This window comes from Pristiophorus japonicus, chromosome 16, assembly GCF_044704955.1.
Source record: "Pristiophorus japonicus isolate sPriJap1 chromosome 16, sPriJap1.hap1, whole genome shotgun sequence".
Lineage (NCBI taxonomy): Eukaryota > Metazoa > Chordata > Chondrichthyes > Pristiophoridae > Pristiophorus > Pristiophorus japonicus.
The window spans coordinates 60,618,209-60,637,617 of NC_091992.1; the positions used below are offsets into that span (position 1 = coordinate 60,618,209).

General features: G+C 43.5%; 1 protein-coding gene across 4 annotated transcripts in view; it reads left to right on the forward strand.

The window, feature by feature from the left end:
- zzef1 (zinc finger, ZZ-type with EF hand domain 1) overlaps positions 1-19,409 on the forward strand; it is a 254,920-nt gene that overhangs the window by 14,480 nt on the left and 221,031 nt on the right. For all 4 annotated transcript variants that reach the window (XM_070857376.1, XM_070857378.1, XM_070857379.1 and 1 more), the window contains exons 2-3: positions 16,061-16,205; positions 17,707-17,901. In XM_070857376.1, coding sequence (XP_070713477.1) covers positions 16,061-16,205; positions 17,707-17,901 — 340 coding nt within the window. The remainder of the gene's footprint in view (positions 1-16,060; positions 16,206-17,706; positions 17,902-19,409) is intronic.

The window sequence follows — 19,409 nt, forward strand, 5'->3', positions numbered from 1 at the left end:
CAACAGAAGGCACGACCACCAATGGTTGAACGATTATAAATGAGGATGCTCAAGGGCGCAGAAATAGAGGAGCATGGATATCATAGGGGTGGGGGGTTGTGGGGCTGAAGGGGATTAGAGGGAGGGGCGAGGCCATGGAAGGATTTGAAAATAAGGAGATCTTTCAAAAGAGTTCAATCAATTTTTGTTAGGTAAGGGTATCAAGGGACAAGAAGAAAAAGTGAGTAAATGGAGCTGAGATACAGATCTATCAGAATGACCTACTCCTGTTCCTATGTTAAATTTATAACAGAATTCATATCCAATAATGGCTCAAAATGATTTCCATATCGAGCAATACAACATGAGATTGTGCCAACAGACTAACGCCCTGCGCCATTCTAGGAACATACGATCTGTGAAGAAAAGAACAAACTTGCACTTGTATGGCGTATTTCACAACTTCGAGATGTCCCAACGCGCTTAAAAGCCAATGAAATATTTTTTGAAGTGTGGTCACTGTATACTACACTGTAATGTAGTATACGCAGCAGCCAATTTGCGCACAATAAGGCCCCAGGAACAACAATATATCACATCACCAGATCATCTGATTTTAGGCATTGGTTGAGGGATAAATATTAGCCAAGACACCAGGGGAACTCCCTAATTGTGCTGTGGGATCTTTAATGTCCACCTCAAAGGGCAACGTGGCCTCGATTCAACGTCTTATCCAAAAGACGGCACCTCCGACAGTGCAGCACTTCCTGGGTATTTTATTGGAGTGTCAGCCTAAATTAGCTGTTCAAATCTCAGGAATGGATTTTGAGTCGGCGAGAGGCAGCGGGAGTTCGTGAGTCGGTGAGAGGCAGCGTGGGGAGGCCTATAAAAAGGCCCAGCGTTGGTGAGTCGGCGAGAGGCAGCGTGAGGAGGCCTATAAAAAGGCCCAGCGTTGGTGAGTCGGCGAGAGGCGTGCTTGTGCAGCTGCAACAGGAAGAGAAGGCAAAAAAGTAGAAGGAAATCGAAAAGTGATGTCACAGCCAAGGGGGTAAGTGATTGGCTGGTGATTGGTAAGTAGTTTTTCTTTTTTCTTTTCTATATCAGTAAGCAATCTTTAGCATTGTTGTTGCCAAATTAAGTTAATCTAAGGGTTAAGACATGGTAGGACAGTTCGGAAACGTGTTATGCTCCTCCTGTACTATGTGGGAAGTCAGGGACACTTCCGGTGTCCCTGATGACTACGTGTGCGGGAAGTGTATCCACCTCCAGCTCCTGACAGAGACCGCATTGCGGCACTGGAGCTGTGGGTGGATGAACTCTGGAGCATGCACGATGCTGAGAATGACGTGAATAGCACGTTTAGCGAGTTGGTCTTACCGTAGGCAAAGGGTACACAGCCAGATAGGGAATGGGTGACCAGCAGGAAGAGGAGTGCAAGGAAGGTATTGCAGGGGTCCCCTACGGTCATGCCCTGCAAAACAGATACACCACTTTGGGTACTGTTGAGGGGGATGACTCATCGGGGGGGGGAGCAGCAGCAGCCAAGTTCATGGCACCGCTGCACAGGAGGGTAGCAAAAAGAGTGGGAGAGCTATAGTGATAGGGGATTCGATTGTAAGGGGAATAGATATGCGTTTCTGCGGCCGCAACCGAGACTCCAGGATGGTATGTTGCCTCCCTGGTACAAGGGTCAAGGATGCCTCGGAGCGGGTGCTGGACATTCTGAAAAGGGAGGGTGAACAGCCAGTTGTCGTGGTGCATATAAGTACCAGCGATATAGGTAAAAAATGGGATGAGGTCCAATGAGACGAATTTAGGGAGCAAGGAGCTAAATTTAAAAAGTAGGATTTCAAAGGTAGTAATCTCAGGATTGCTACCAGAGTAGGAATCGCAGGATAGCTCAGATGAATACGTGGCTTGAGGAGTGGTGCAAGAGGGAGGGATTCAAATTCCTGGGACATTGGAACCGGTTCTGGGGGAAGTGGGACCAGTACAAACCAGACGGTCTGCACTTGGGCAGGACCGGAACCAATGTCCTAGGGGAAGTGTTTGCTAGTGCTGTTGGGGAGGAGTTAAACTAATGTGGCAGGGAGACTGAGGAAATAAAATGGAGGCAGAAGCAAAAGATAGAAAAGAGAATAGTAAAAGTGCAGGGCAGAGAAACCCAAGGCAAAAATCAAAAAGGGCCACATTACAGAAAAATTCTAAGGGCAAAGTGTGTTAAAAAGACAAGCCTGAAGGCTCTATGCCTCAATGCAAGGAGTATTTGGAATAAGTTGGACGAATCAACTGCACAGACAGCAGTTAACGGATATGATGTAATTGGCATCACGGAGTCATAGCTCCAGGGTGATCAAGGCTGGGAACTCAACATCTAGGGGCATTCAACATTTAGGCAGGATAGGCAGAGAGGAAGAGGAGGCGGGGTGGCATTGCTGGTTTAAGAGGAAATTAATGCAATAGTAAGGAGGGTCATTAGCCTGGATGATGTGGAATCGGTATGGGTGGAGCTGCGGAATTCCAAAGGGCAGAAAACGTTAGTGGGAGTTGTGTACAGACCACCAAACAGTAGTAGTGAGGTTGGGGACAGCATCAAACAAGAAATAAGGGATGTGTGCGATAAAGGTACAGCAGTTATCATGGGCGACTTTAATCTACATATTGATTGGGCTGACCAAACTGGTAGCAATGCAGTGGAGGAGGATTTCCTGGAGTGTATTAGGGATGGTTTTCGAGACCAATATGTCGAGGAACCAACTAGAGAGCTGGCCATCCTAGACTGGGTGATGTGTAATAGAAACATAGAAAATAGGTGCAGGAGTAGACCATTCGGCCCTTTGAGCCTGTACCGCCATTCAATAAGATCATGGCTGATCATTCCCTCAGTATCCATTTCTTGCTTTCTCTCCATACCCCTTGATCCCTTAGCTGTAAGGGCCATATCTAACTCCCTCTTGAATATATCCAATGAACTGGCATCAACAACTCTCTGCGGCTAGGAATTCCACAGGTTAACAACTCTCTGAAAAGGGACTAATTAGCAATCTTGTTGTGCGAGGCCTCTTGGGGAAGAGTGACCATAATATGGTAGAATTCTTTATTAAGATGGAGAGTGACACAGTTAATTTGGAAACTAGGGTCCTGAACTTAAGGAAAGGTAACTTCGACGGTTTGAGGCGTGAATTGGCTAGAATAGACTGGCAAAGGATACTTAAAGGGTTGACGGTGGATAAGCAATGGCAACATTTAAAGATCACATGGATGAACTTCAGCAATTGTACATCCCTGTCTGGAATAAAAATAAAACGGGGAAGGTGGCTCAACCATGGCTAACAAGGGAAATTAAGGATCGTGTTAAAGACAAGGAAGAGGCATATAAATTGGCCAGAAAAAACAACAACCCTGCGGACTGGGAGAAATTTAGAATTCAACAGAGGAAGACTAAGGGTTTAATTAAGAGGGGGAAAATAGAGTACAAGAGGAAGCTTGCAGGGAACATAAAAACTGACTGCAAAAGCTTCTATAAATATGTGAAGAGAAAAAGATTAGTGAAGACAAACGAAGGTCCCTTGCAGTCGGATTCAAGTGAATTTATAATGGGGAACAAAGAAATGGCAGATCAATTGAACAAATATTTCGGTTCTGTCTTCACGAAGGAAGACACAAATAACCTTCCAAATGTACGAGGGGGAGAGTGGGTCTATTGAGAAGGAGGAACTGAAGGATATCCTTATTAGGCGAGAAATTGTGTTTGGGAAATTGATGGGATTGAAGGCCGATAAATCCCCGGGGCCTGATAGTCTGCATCCCAGAGTACTTAAGGAAGTGGCCTTAGAAATAGTGGATGCATTGGTGATCATTTTCCAACAGTCTATCGACTCTGGATCAGTTCCTATGGACTGGAGGGTAACGCCACTTTTTAAAAAAGGAGGGAGAGAGAAAACGGGTAAATATAGACCAGTTAGCCTGACATCAGTAGTGGGGAAAATGTTGGAATCAATCATTAAGGATGAAATAGCAGCCCATTTGGAAAGCAGTGACAGGATCGGACCAAGTCAGCATGGATTTATGAAGGGGAAATCATGCTTGACAAATCTTCTGGAATTTTTTGAGGATGTAACTAGCAGAGTGGACAAGGGAGAACCAGTGGATGTGGTGTATTTGGCCTTTCAAAAGGCTTTTGACAAGGTGCCACACAAGAGATTGGTGTGCAAAATAAAAGCGCATGGTATTGGGGGTAATGTACTGACGTGGATAGAGAACTGGTTAGCAGACAGGAAGCAGAGAGTCGGGATAAACGGGTCCTTTTCAGAATGGCAGGCAGTGACTAGTGGAGTGCCGCAGGGCTCAGTGCTGGGACCCCAGCTCTTTACAATATACATTAACGATTGAGATGAAGGAATTGAGTGTAATATCTCAAAGTTTGCAGATGACACTAAACTGGGTGGCGGTGTGAGCTGTGAGGAGGATGCTAAGAAGCTGCAGGGTGATTTGGACAGGTTAGGTGAGTGGGCAAATGCATGGCAGATGCAGTATAATGTGAATAAATGCGAGGTTATCCATTTTGGGGGCAAAAACACGAAGGCAGAATATTATCTGAATAGCGGCAGATTAGGAAAAGGGGAGGTGCAACGAGAGCTGGGTGTCATGGTTCATCAGTCACTGAAAGTGGGCATGCAGGTACAGCAGGTGGTGAAGAAGGCAAATGGTATGTTGGCCTTCTTAGCTAGAAGATTTGAGTATAGGAAAGGGGAGTCTTACTGCAGTTGTACAGGGCCTTAGTGAGGCCTCACCTGGAATATTGTGTTCAGTTTTGGTGGTCTAATCTGAGGAAGGACGTTCTTGCTATATTGAGGGTGCAGCGAAGGTTCACCAGACTGATTCCAGGGATGGCTGGACTGTCATATGAGGAGAGACTGGATCAACTGGGCCTTTATTCACTAGAGTTTAGAAGGATGAGAGGGGATCTCATAGAAACATATAAGATTCTGACGGGACGGGACAGGTTAGATGCGGGTAGAATGTTCCCGATGTTGGGGAAGTCCAGAACCAGGGGACACAGTCTTAGGGTAAGGGGTAGGCCATTTAGGACTAAGATGAGGAGAAACTTCTTCACCCAGAGAGTTGTTAACCTATGGAATTCCCTGCCGCAGAGTGTTGTTGATGCCAGTTCATTGGATATATTCAAGAGGGAGTTGGATATGGCCCTTACGGCTAAGGGGATCAAGTGGTATGGAGAGAAAGCAGGAAAGGGGTACTGTAAGAATGATCAGCCATGATCTTATTGAATGGCGGTGCAGGCCCTTCTCCTGTACCTATTATTTATGTTTCTATCAGTCGACACCCTGCTGAGTCACAGATGAGTGATACCTTTGAACCATGGTTGACACCTAAAATGTAAAAGCTATCTCCACATCAACATACTGTAAATAGTTTTATGTTTGCGTAGATAATCTCTCAGCCCTTTGTGTGCATTGCAGTACCTGCATTTTATTGTTTAGCTCTTTGACCCCTTGAGTCATTGCTTATGGGTAGAGGAGCAGAATGGGTTGTGTCTGGTGGGGCTGGCTGTGAGGGAGATGGTTATGTGCGAGTCCAGCATTTTGGGTGATGGTAGATGCTGGATTGAGGTGTGGCAGGGTGTTGGAGGTAGCCGTGGAATTACGGTGATTTACAACAGACGTGGCTTAAATACATTGAAAGTTAACATGGAGCCTGTGAGCAGAGGACATGGGCTTGTAAATAGAGACGTGTGGAAGCCCAGGTACAGGTACCTCTATTTTGACATGCTATCAATAAAGCAGCACTCTTTGGAAGAGCTTTCCTCAATCGGGTGATCCTGTCACGCCAGCTGTATGATTAGTAAAAGAGCTGGAGCGGGCGGGCCTGGGACTATGAAGGTATGAGGGCAGAGTTGGGTAAAGTGGACTGGGAAAATAGATTAATGTGTAGGATGGTTGATGAACAGTGGTGTACATTTAAGGAGATATTAAGGAGAAAAATGTATTCCAGTGAAGAGGAAAGGGTGTAAGAGAAAGGATAGCCATCCGTGGCTAACTAAAGAAATAAAGGACGGTATCCAATTTAAAAACAAGGGCATACAAAGTGGCCAAAACTAGTGGGAGGACAGAAGATTGGGAAGCTTTTAAAGCCAGCATAGAACGACTAATAAAATGATTTAAGAAAGGGAAGATAGGCTGTGAAAGTAAACTGGCGCAAAATATAAAAACAGATAGCAAGAGTTTCTGAAGGTATATAAAAAGAAAACGGGTGGCTGAAGTAAATGTTGGTCCCTTAGAGGATGAGACCAGGGAATTAGTAATGGGGAACATGGAGATGGCAGAAACTCTGAACAAATATTTTGTATCAGTCTTTATGGTAGAAGACACTAACAGTATTCCGACAGTGGGGCTATGGGGGGGAGGAATTTAACACAATCACTAAGGAGGTGGTACTCAGTAAGATAATGGGACTAAAGGCAGATAAATCCCCTGGACCTGATGGCATGCATCCTCTGGTCTTAAGAGAAGTAGCGGCAGGGATTGTGGATACATTGGTTGTAATTTACCAAAATTCCCTGGATTCTGGGGAGGTCCCAGCAGATTGAAAACTGCAAATATAATGCCCCTATTTAAAAAATGGAGGCAGATAAAATGCAGGAAACTATAGACCAGTTAGCCTAACATCCGTGGTTGGGAAAATATTGGAGTCCATTATTAAAGAAGCAGTAGCAGGACATTTGGAAAAGCAAAATTTGGTCAGGCAGAGTCAGCATGGATTTATGAAGGGGAAGTCATGTTTGACAAATTTGCTGCCGTTCTTTGAGGATGTAACGAACAGGGTGGATAAAGGGGAACCAGTGGATGTGGTGTATTTCGACTTCCAGAAGGCATTTGACAAGGTGCCACATAAAGGTTACTGCACAAGATAAAAGTTCACATGGTTGGGGGTAATATATTAGCAAGGGTAGAGGATTGGCTAACTAACAGAGAACAGAGAGCCGGGATAAATGGTTCATTCTCTGGTTGGCAACCAGCAACTAGCGGGGTGCCGCAGGGTTCAGTGCTGGGACTCTAACTATTTACAATCTATGTTAATGACTTGGAAGAAAGGACTGAGTGCAACGTAACCAAGTTTGCTGACTATACAAAGGTGGGAGGAAAAGCAATGTGTGAGGAGGACACAAAAAATCTGCAAAAGGGCATAGACAGGCTAAGTGAGTGGGCAAAAATTTGGCAGATGGAGTATAATGTTGGAAAGTGTGAGGTCATGCACTTTGGCAGAAAAAAATCAAAGAGCAAGTTATTATTTAAATGGAGAAAGATTGCAAAGTGCCGCAGTACAGCGGGACCTGGGGGTACTTGTGCATGAAACACAAAAGGATAGTATGTAGGTACAGCAAGTGATCAGGAAGGCCAATGGAATCTTGGCCTTTATTGCAAAGGGGATGGAGTATAAAAGCAGGCAAGTCTTGCTACAGCTCTACAGGGTATTGGTGAGGCCACACCTGGAATACTGCGTGCAGTTTTGGTTTCCATATTTACAAAAGGATATACTTGCTTTGGAGGCAGTTTAGAGAAGGTTCACTAGGTTGATTCCGGGGATGAGGGGGTTGAAGATTGAGTAGGTTGGGCCTCTACTCAGTGGAATTCAGACGAATGAGAGGTGATCTTATTGAAATGTATAAGATTATGAGGGGGCTGGACAAGGTGGATGCAGAGAAGATGTTTCCACTGATGGGGGAGACTAGAACTAGAGGTCATGATCTTAGAATAAGGGGCCGCCCATTTAAAACAGAGATGAGGAGGAATTTCTTCTCTGAGGGTTGTAAATCTGGAATTCGCTGCCTCAGAGAGCTGTGGAAGCTGGGACATTGAATAAATTTAAGACAAATAGACAGTTTCTTGAACAATAAAGGGTTATGGGGAGTGGGCGGGGAAGTGGAGCTGAGTCCATAATCGGATCAGTCATGATCGTGTTAAATGGCAGAGCAGGCTCGAGGGGCCGTATGGCCTGCTCCTGTTCCTATTTCTTATGTTCTTATCGTGGCCCCACGACCTGCGAGAGAACAGCTCCGCATATCACTTCAACCTCCAGCACAAGCTGCTCCAAGTGTGCGACGATTTTGAGATGGGTGACTGGGTGACGTCATCAAAACCCTGGTCGCCGTTTTGGAGCATGGGCAGGTTCCAGGGACCGCCGATGATGATGATTAGGTCGAATCTTTTTGGTGGAATTTGGGAGGAAATTGAAGCTGAGAAGAAAGGCTTTTCCAGCCATTTCTTTTGTCTCATACTGCATTTATTCCAGCCTTTGGATAGGTTGAAACAATTTTTTTGAACCTCCTATGTGGTCACAGTGCAAATTCTTCAACTTTCGTTGAGCAATGCTGGCCATTGAGTGTCAGCCGTGGCTCCGTGGGTAGCACCGTGTCAGAAGGCTGTGGGTTCAAGTCCCACTCCATATGCGTCTGTTGCACTTAAATACTGATGCAAAACAAGGCTTTAAAAAGGTTAAGAAAAAGAGTAACTTAATGTGGCTCCTACTGGAAGTGCACGTGTAGAAATATCGGTTCAGAACAAGATTGGGCTTGGCTGTGACGCTTCATACAATAACAATAACTTTTATTTATATAGCGCCTTAGTAATACGTCCCAAGGCGCTTCACAACGGTGTTGCGGACAAACGGACAAACAGATAAATTTGACACCGAGCCACAGAAGAAGTTAAGGCAGATGATCAGAAGCTTGTTTAAAGAGGTAGGTTTTAATAAGCGTCTTAAAGGAGGAAAGAGACGTAGAGGTTTAGGGAGGGAGTTCCAGAGCTTAGGGCCCAGGCAGCTGACGGCACGTCCACCGATGGTTGAGCAGTTATAATGAAGGATGTTCAAGAGGCCAGAATTTGAGGAGCGCAGACATCTTGTGGGATTATGAGGCTGAAAAAGATTACAGAGATAGGGAAGGGCAAGTCCATGGAGTGATTTGTAAACAAGGATGAGAATTTTGAAGTCGAGGCGTCGTTTAACTGGAAGCCAATGTAGGTCAGAAAGCACAGGGGTGATGGGTGATCTTGACTTGGTGCGGGTTAGTACACGGGCTGCTGAGTTTTGGATGACTTCATGTTTACGTAGTGTGGAATGTGGAAGGCCGGCTAGGAGTGAGTTGGAGTAATCAAGTCTAGAGGTAACAAAGGCATGAATGAGGGTTTCAGCAGCAGGGGCAGAGGCGGGCAATGTTACCGAGGTGGAATAAGGTGGTTTTAGTTATGCCAGGGATATGTGGCTGGAAACTCATTTCAGGATCAAATATGACGCCTAGGTTGCGAACAGTCTTGTTCACCCTCAGATTGATGCTAGGGAGAGGGATGCAGTCAGTGGTTCAGGAACGCAGCTTGTGGCAGGGGCCAAAGATAATGGCTTCGGTCTTCCCAATATTTAATTGGAGAAAATTTCTGCTCATCCAGTACTGGATGTCGGACAAGCAGATGACAATTTAGATACCAAGCAGGGGTCGACAGAAGTGGTGAAGAGGCAGAGCTGGATGTTGTCTACGTACATGTGGAAACTGACTCATATATACAGTCAAATAGCCCATTGCCGCTCCCTGTCTAGATTCCGATGTGAAGATTGGTCATTCGGCTGAGGTTTAGGAAGACGCTCAGAGTCTGGAATCACAGCTCAGCAGGGAGTCGAAGCCTTTAGGATGGGAGAGGGTTGGAAATTGGAAGGAAGGAAGGTTTAAACAGAAACTTATGTCGATGAAATTCTTCAGCCCTGTGGTTTTGTACTGCTTGAACAGAACGACAAAAGCCTTGGTTCCAATAAAATTCACTTTTTTCCCTCCTGCACCACAATAGCCATTGGTCAGAGCCTAAGTGAATTCAGGCTGCACTGATATAATTATCAAGTTTGAGGCACTAAATTACAAATATTTTATAGGTCAAGGTAGCCATGTTACGGTGTAGTACTGTGTGTTATTTTCGTGCATTCACTCTAGTCCTTTTCTTCAGTAGATGAATAACATTGACATCCTTGGCTCAGTTGGTAGCACACTCACCTCTGGGTGAAACATAGAAAATAGGTGCAGGAGTAGGCCATTCAGCCCTTCGAGCCTGCACCACCATTCAATATGATCATGGCTGATCATGCAACTTCAGTATCCCATTCCTGCTTTCTCTCCATACCCTTTGGTCCCTTTAGCTGTAAGGGCTACATCTAACTCCCTTTTTTAATATATCTAACGAACTGGCCTCAACAACAACGTTCTGTGGTAGAGAATTCCACAGGTTCACAATTCTCTGAGTGAAGAAGTTTCTCTCCATCTCAGTCCTAAATGGCTTACCCTTTATCCTTAGACTGTGACCCCTGGTTCTGGACTTCCCCAACATCGGGAACATTCTTCTTGCATCTAACCTGTCCAATCGCGTCAGAATTTTATATGTTTCTATGAGATCCCCTCTCATTCATCTAAATTCCAGTAAATATAAGCTTAGTCGATCCAGTCTTTCTTCATATGTCAGTCCTGCCGTCCCGAGAATCAGTCTGGTGAGCCTTCACTGCACTCCCTCAATAGCAAGAATGTCCTTCCTCAGATTAGGAGACCAAAACTGTACACAATATTCAAGGTGTGGCCTCACCAAGGCCCTGTGCAGTAAGACTTCCCTGCTCCTATGCTCAAATCCTCTCGCTATGAAGGCCAACATGCCATTTGCCGCCTTCACAGCCTGCTGTACCTGCATGCCAACTTTCAATGACTGATGTACCATGACACCCAGGTCTCGTTGCATTTCCCCTGTTCCTAATCTGTCACCATTCAGATAATCTTCCTTCCTGTTTTTGCCACCAAAGTGAATAACCTCACATTTATCTACATTATACTGCATCTGCCATGCATTTGCCCACTCACCTAACCTGTTCAAGTCACCCTGCAGCCTCTTAGCATCCTCCTCACAGCTCACACCGCCACCCAGCTTAGTGTCATCTGCAAAGTTGGAGATATTACATTCAATTCCTTCGTCTAAATCATGAATGTATATTGTAAATAGCTGGGGTCCCAGCACTGAACCTTGCGGTACCCCACTCGTCACTGCCTGCCATTCTGAAAAGGACCCGTTTATTCCTACTCTTTACTTCCTGTCTGCCAACCAGTTCTCTATCCACGTCAATACATTACTCCCAAGACCATGTGCTTTAATTTTGCACGCTAATCTCTTGTGTGGGACCTTGTTAAAAGCCTTTTGAAAGTCCAAATACACCACTTCCACTGGTTCTTCCTTGTCCACTCTACTAGTTATATCCTCAAAAAATTCCAGAAGATTTGTCAAGCATAATTTCCCTTAAATCCATGCTGACTTGGATCGATCCTGTCACTGATTTCCAAATGCACTGTGGGATCACGTCCCGCTCCTGAGACTTGAGCGCAAAATCTAGGCTGACACTCCAGTGCAGTGCTGAGGGAGTGCTGCACTGTTGGAGGTGTTGTCTTTCGGATGAGACGTTAAACCGAGGCCCCGTTTGCGCGCTCATCTCAGGTGGACGTAAAAGATCCCATGGCACTATTTTGAAGAAGAGCAGAGGAGTTATTCTGGCCAGTATTTATTCCTCAATCACCATAACAAAAAAACAGATTATCTGGTCATTATCACATTGCTGTTTGTGGGAGCTGGCTGTGTGCAAATTGGCTGTCGCATTACAACAGTGACTATACTCCAAAAGTCCTTCATTGGCTGTAAAGTGCTTTGGGATATCTGGTGGTCATGAAAGGTGCTATATAAATCCAAGTCTTTTTGTTAATAACTTGAAAACTGAAGTGCATTTAGCGATTGTGATGGTGTACAGTGCACGTAACTTCCAATGTGTTACACTTCAGAGGAAGTATTGCCGCAGTTGTGATTTGTTCACTCATTCTCCTTACTACGCAATGTCTTCACTGTGCTTGGCACACCAGCTTGTATGACTACAGAATGTTAAATCTGCAAGAGTAAAGCTCGGGCATTTATAAATGGAATTTCTTGATTGATTAGTGCCGGCCATTTATATTGTAGATGATTATACTGAAAATATAATTTAAAAATATGCATTGGTTCTGTTTATAAGCTGATTTAACTGGAAATCCATACAGTTTCTGATGTCGATGGGTGTTAATTATTCAAATAATATACAGGATACTCAAAACCTAAAATTGGTTGGCATGGCTGTAACCGATAAATTATCTGAGAATTCTGTGGCATTCATTCAGTATCTAATACCGCAAGATCCTACAAATCCCCTGGGAGAACAGACGCACCAACATTAGCGTCCTCAACTAGGCCAACATCCCCAGCATCGAAGCACTGACCACACTTGATCAGCTCCTCTGGGTGGGCCACATAATTCGCATGCCTGACACAAGACTCCCAAAGCAAGCGCTCTACTCGGAACTCCTTCACGGCAAACGAGCCAAAGGTGGGCAGATGAAATGTTACAAGGACACCCTCAAAGCTTCCCCAATAAAGTGCAACATCCCCACTGACACCTGGGAGTCCCTGGCCAAAGATCGCCCTAAGTGGAGGAAGCGCATCCGGGAGGGCGCTGAGCACCTTGAGCATGCAGAAACCAAGCGCAGGCAGCGGAAAGAGTGTGCGGCAAACCTGTCCCACCCACCCTCCCCTCAATGACTATCTGCCCCACCTGTGACAGAGATTGTGGTTCTCATATGGGACTATTCTGCCACCTAAGAACTCATGTTAAGAGTGGAAGCAAGTCTTCCTCGATCCCGAGGGACTGCCGATGATGATGATGAATACATCAGGAATATTTTATACTCCCCTGTCAGCTTTGTAAAGTGTGAAGCAGGAAAGCATCTCTTTTTAAAAAGAAAAAAAAATCATCTTCAGTTGGTTATCTCTTGTGTATCTGTTTTCTGTCTCACTGCATCCTTTATGATCTGCAAATTCATCTAAAAATCGACATTATCCAACCCCTGTTGTCTGAATCTTTGATATGTAAATATATGTCATTGATTTTGACATTTATACATTCTCTGAGAACCACAGAAAATCCACTTCCCTATCCGAACTCCAGCCTTCCTCACTTGCCTGTGCATTAATCAGATGGGAGTTTGTTGTGTGTCTCAAGGGAGAATTGAAACTAACCTTGCATGGCTGCAGACTGAAGTCACGAGGCACAGAATTTTCTTTTTGTTCTAAACTAAGTGGGTCGATGCAGTGAAATGTTTAGTGCAGTGTCCGGAGATGGACCTGTGGGAATCCGTACTAAGTGTTCAATACTTAGATACAAATGGAATGGTTAGTAGGGATGGCGCCTCAAGCATCTATTTTGTAGTTATGCCTAGAGGTATATTATAAGTGGACTTCCTTGAACTAGTACAGCCATGCAGATCAATGGCACATTGTCTGCAGCCAAGTGTTAAATGAATCGGGATTAATTAATAGAAAGAAAGAAAGACTTGGATATATATAGCACCTTTCACGACCACCGGACGTCTCAAAGCACTTTACAGCCAATGAAATACTTTTGAAGTGTAGTCACTGTTGTAATGTGGGAGACGCGGCAGCCAATTTGTACACCAGCAAGCTCCCACAAACAGCAATGTGATAATGACCAGATAATTTGTTTATTTGTTATGTTGATTGAGGGATAAATATTGGCCAGGACACCAGGTGATAACTCCCCCGCTCTTCTTCAAAATAGTGATCTTTTTCATTCAGTTCAGAGAACAGACAGGGCCTCGGTTTAACATCTCATCCGAAAGACGGCACCTCCGACTGTTCAGTGCTCCCTCAGCACTGCACTGGAGTGTATGCCTAGAATTTTTTGTGCTCAAGTCCCTGGAGTAGGACTTGAACCACCAATCTTCTGACTCAGGCGAGAGTGCTGCCCATTGAGCCACAGCTGACACAGCAATGTCCAGGTACTCTGAAGCGGCAAGTGTCACACTTATGGTTTACATCTTCCTTTCATTGCTTTTTTCAAGGTGTTATATCATATTATTAAAAAGCTTTTATTAATTATTGAGTACACATATTCATTGAATGAGTTCCCTACTGGAGTCAGAGCAGGATAGTTGGAAATGGTGATTTCCCTCCCTCCCTCTTCCTCCCTCCCAAATTGGAGAGAAGCATTGGGGAAATCAATCTGTCAGCTGATATCAAAACTATCCAATGCGAATGGGTGATTTGACGTTAGTTTACTTAAAGAGAATTGCACAGAATGTATAGCACAGAAACACGCCATTCAGCCCAACTGGTCCGTCCCGGTGTTTATGTTCCACACGAGCCTCCTCCCACAATACTTCATCCACCCCATCAGCCTATCCTTCTATTCCTTTCTCCCTCGTGTTTATCTAGCCTCCCCTTAAATACATCAATGCCATTCACCTTAACAGCACCCTGTGGTAGTGAGTTCCACATTCTAACCCCTCTCTGGGTAAAGATGTTTCTTCTGATTTCCTTTCTGGCTTTATTGGTGACTTTTTTTTTCAATTTGTGCATAATATATATTTCCTAGTCAGAATTTGGGTGTACAGGTATTTGCATTTTATTTTTTGCTCTTCCTCTCAAACATTGCTTGCACTAAATTCCTAATTGGGTAGGGTCTTCAGGGTACTTAATATAAAATAATGCCATACTATTTAACTGGTAGTATACCATGGCTGTAATTGCAAAGCCTGCCTACCTCTGATGAAGCACTGCCCAAAGTATAAACTGTGAAATCCCCTCAGTAATATCAGGGCTAATGGCTGCATGCATTCTGTATGTGTTTGATTGTACACTATTGGTGTGTTAGTTCTTTATAATTGTATATATCTCAAACAGATTGCCTTGTTTGTCATAAACCTGTGCACTGCACCACCCTGAGCTCAGAGATTCATTCCGGAGATGCAAGTTGCTGACTCTTTTCACAAAAAGCCATCAAACAGATTTCTGTACGTCAACTAACTCAAAGTAGCTCACTTGCACTGCATATATTTTCACATATCACATCTCACTCTATCCCACTTTTTTTAGAAGCCTCTCGAGGGAGGAGGAGAGAAAGGGGAAACCTAGGAACACAAATCGCCAGATGAAAAAAGACCAAGGTCCATCAAGTTCATCTTTGACCATCCAATGATAATGGGGGTGTTGACTAATCACAGCAATCAATCTCATCAATTATACTGGGCATGACTTGAGGAAAACCCCTATGGTGGAGAGCTTTGGGAACCATCGGCCCAAAGTCCCCTGCTCCTCCCCAGCAATCATGAAAGTAGATGAAACTCGCACTACATTTTTTTTAAAGTGATGATTATCCCCCCTTATGGGGAAGCTATTGCTTTAAGAAAACTTGCGAGATCTTAAAAATAGAATACAAGAAAGTTTTAAAACTATTTTTTAAGTTCCAATTATAAGTAAGCAAAGAATTTGCATTTATATAGCACCTTTCATAATCTCAGGATGTGCTAAAGTGCTTTATAGCCAATGAAATACTTTTGAAGTGTAGTCACTGTTATAATGTAGGAAATTCAGCAGCCAATTTGCACACAGCAAGCTCCCACAAACAGCAATGAAATAAATGACCAGATCGTCTTGTTTTTTTTTTAGTTAGTTAAGGGTAAAATGTTGGCCATGACACGTGGAGAATGCCCCACTCTTAGAATAGTATCTTTTGTGTCCACCTGAGATGGCAGACTTTGGTTTAATGTCTCATCTGAAAAACAGCACTTCCGACAGTGCAGCACTCCGAGTACTGCACTAGAGTGTCAGCCTAGATTTTGTGCTCAAGTCTCTGGCGTGGGATTTGAACCCTCGACCTTTTGACTCGGGTGAGAGTGATACCACTAAGCTACGACTGAACTCTCAGTATTGGAATACTGCTTTTCTGTGCCTGCAGATTTAACTGTATTGCTAATGTGATGGGTATTCTGTGAGGAAATACCAATTCAGTGCTGCAAAAACAAACTTGGATGTACAGTGGACGCAATTGAGAGAATGTATAACCCACCCAGTCTTATTAGCAATTGGCACTTTTAATTTTTTCTTCAGCCGTTCCACTTGTAGCTTAGGCAATGTCCTTGCTGTAACACTTTTAACTGCTTTCTTGCTAGGCATTCGCTCAGTTTGATGCAGAGGGAGATGGCACAGTTGCCGTGGAGAACATGTTGGAGTCATTGAAAACGTCTGGTGGTGCCAATCTGCAGGGAGAATTGAGTCATGTGATTCGGCAACTGCAGGGATGCTCCCTAACTCCAGGTAAAGAGATCCTGATTAATACTGAATTGCGATAAGTACAAGCTGGTGACTTTTCTGATAATTCATCAGCATTAAAAATCAACATTTCCTGATATTGCTGCCTCAGTGTCAAAGTTAGTAAGCCTCCTGTGTCCACGGTTTCATCTCTATATCAATCCTAGTGTTTCCATTTTTTTTAACATTTTCTCCCCCGCTTGCTGAGGTATTGGTCCGTGAATGTTAGCAGGCTATTCCATTGTGGAGGTATCCTGATCCCTTACACTCTCACGTGCTTGCCATTAAGGCTTGCTGGAATGAGGGAAACCTGACTGGTCTTTGTTTTCCTCTAGACCAGTGATGCTAAGGCCTACTGTCCTGGCTAAGTTTAACAACCTCAGTGCAGACTTGGAACTCCGATTGAGATTAAAATGAATGAAATGTATTCTAGTGATCTGAAAAAAAAACCCTCTTCATACCTGAGGTCAAATCTTTCCTTGATTTTCTTTGTTGTGCCATCATGAAACATCTTTAGCTAATTTTTCCTGCCGCAAGCGTCTTGCTCCCATATGTCAATGGAGGTGCCGCGTTGTTTTTAGGTTGGTCTTTAGGGAATCCTTATATCTTTTGAACTGACCACCACAAGAGCATTTACCAAGCTTCAGCTCTCTGTACAATGCCTTGGGTAGTCTAGTCTCAAGCATTCAGACTAAGTAACCGGCCCATTTTAGCTGCGCCTGTATTATCGTTGCTTCCGAGCCTGACATATTTGTTTCCCAGAGGACTTCACTGTCTTGAACCACCATCGAATTTTCTTGATCTTTCTGAGGTAACCTAGGTGGAAGAGATTGAATTTGCTGATGTGACTAAGTGGTCCAGCGATTGCTCACGTACAGTAAGGATGTTATAACTATTCATCCCATGTCAGATTTTCAGTGAAACACATATTTATTCTGCCCTTGTCTGATCTGTAGCTCCCATTAACTAGACACTGTTGTTAAATTCTAAATGTTAATAATTTTGAAAGCAAACTTAAAATATTGGGCCTACTTCAATACAATTAATGATACTGTTATATTACTGATACCAGATGGGAGTCTGGCATCTGATTTGAATGATACAAGCTAGCCAGGCGAAACAAATCTACATATGTGCTTGCTTACTCGCTGGTCTCTAATTGTTGGTTACATCTTTAGCATTAGTGAAGAACTGACTGGAAAGTTGGTTATTTGACAACATTTGAAAAGTTAAAAATGAAGTTTAAGAAGTTCCTGGATAATCTAATCGACTGCCTGCAAACTTTTAAAAAAACTTGTCTCTTGCTGCTTGGAATTGTACTGCAGGAGTTGTGAGATGACCTCTTTGTCAGCAGTTACTCCAGCTAACTTTGTTCCCAAGTTATACTGTGCACTGTGCGCTGATGGGAAGTTGTTTTTGACTTTACAAATTGCGTGGCGTAACTGTTTTTAATTAATTGCATGTTTGCTTTGGTGTGTATTTAATTCTCTCCCTTATTTTATTCTAGGGTTTGTTGACATCTTTTCAAAAAATAAGGAACGCATGGGTGTTCATGCTGCAAAAATCTTGCGCTTCCTCCACAGGAACCGAATTCCAAGTAATGCAATTCCATTCCCCATGATGGACAGTTATAATAATATATGTGCCATGCGTTCCTCCGTTTTGAAGGATTGCCTAAAGCAGCTGTTGGAGAAAAAGAATGGTAAGATGCTCGGTCTTTATGTGGAATGTTATAGTCCAAGTGGCACGAATGAGGCTTTTTAAAATGTTATTAACCATGCTTTTTAAAAGATTAAGGAATTTGGATGTTTTAAACTTATCTTTTATGAAGCTGCTTGTGGGGATAAAACCGGTGTCTCTGTTTAAGCATTAGTATCCTTTTCTTTTGTTTTCCCACATCATTTCTTCTCTTTCAAAGGTGCCGGGGCCCTGGCTCCATGGTCGTTGGAAACTTATTACCTTGCATAAGTGGCAGTAAAGGTTATCCCTACTGATTGAGCATAGTGTGGGCATTGAATTATTATTTTCAAAGCGTGGCATGGACAAGCTGGCCAGTGGCACTTAGAGCTCAAAGCAATTCACACAACACTCCTGGAATATTCCTGTCCCTAGAAATCCTTTTAAATCTTTTCCTCTATACAGGAAAGTCCAGTTTCAGAGTAAATGGGTCACAGTTCTTGAAGGTGGTCATTTTCTGCTGTAGACGGAGACAGTTACAGTCAGCAAATACCAGATGAGGTTGCACTGTTTTGAGTCCTGATTGGGTCACGTTTGTTTGGGAAATGTCCGCACAGGGCTTGTTGAAGTTGAATATTGAAAAAGCAGCTTGCTTCTCTTTTGAATAGAAGAGAACATTTCTGTAACTTTGACCTGATGGATGATGAATAAAATGAACTTGAAAATGCCCATAGTTGTGATATTACCATGTAATACAGCAAGCTGAGATGTCTGCTGAGAGAACCTCTTGGCATCAATCACTCGCTATAATTTGGGAAAGGATCTTTCTTCCCTTGTGAAGGGGAAATGAATGGCGATGGGAGCTAGATGTTGGACTGCTCTGTGTTCAACAAATTATTTAGAAGTTTTTTTCCTTTTAAACATTGTTGGCATGGATTGCACTTTTTCGAGCAGACTCTTGAATGTTGCTGTAACTTAGGACCACCCTGCTAGAAGATCTTGTGGAAAGCAATAGTTAGTCATTAACTGCTAGGTGTCTGCTCACAGAGTGTTTTTGGCTTACCTGCTACTTGGGTATCAAACATCTAAGGTCAAGAAGTTTGTAACGTGACTCAGGAGAATCTGTGTGATAACGAGAGCATTTTCAGTTGGTTTTAAATCCTCGTATGGACGGACATCCTCACTAGTTTTATTGTCTGAACAATTTCCTTTTTTTTAAAAAAAAAATATATATATATATATATTCCAACACTATTATTTTGTGTTTCGGCTTTGCATTAGTGTGATTTGCTCACATTAAAAAAACCTTAGTCCTCCTCCTGTGACATTGCTTGGTGGCGAAGGGCAAAAAAATCTGCATTTTATACGGCGAAGGGATTGAACGAACATGAAGGAGAAAAGGGACTTAAAAAAAAAATAATGTGAGCACACGTGCATAAGGTGCACGTGTGACTGAGTCTGACGTAAAGCAAACATATTGTCATAGTCATGACGGCACAGAAGGAGGACATTTGGCCCATTGAGTCCATGCCA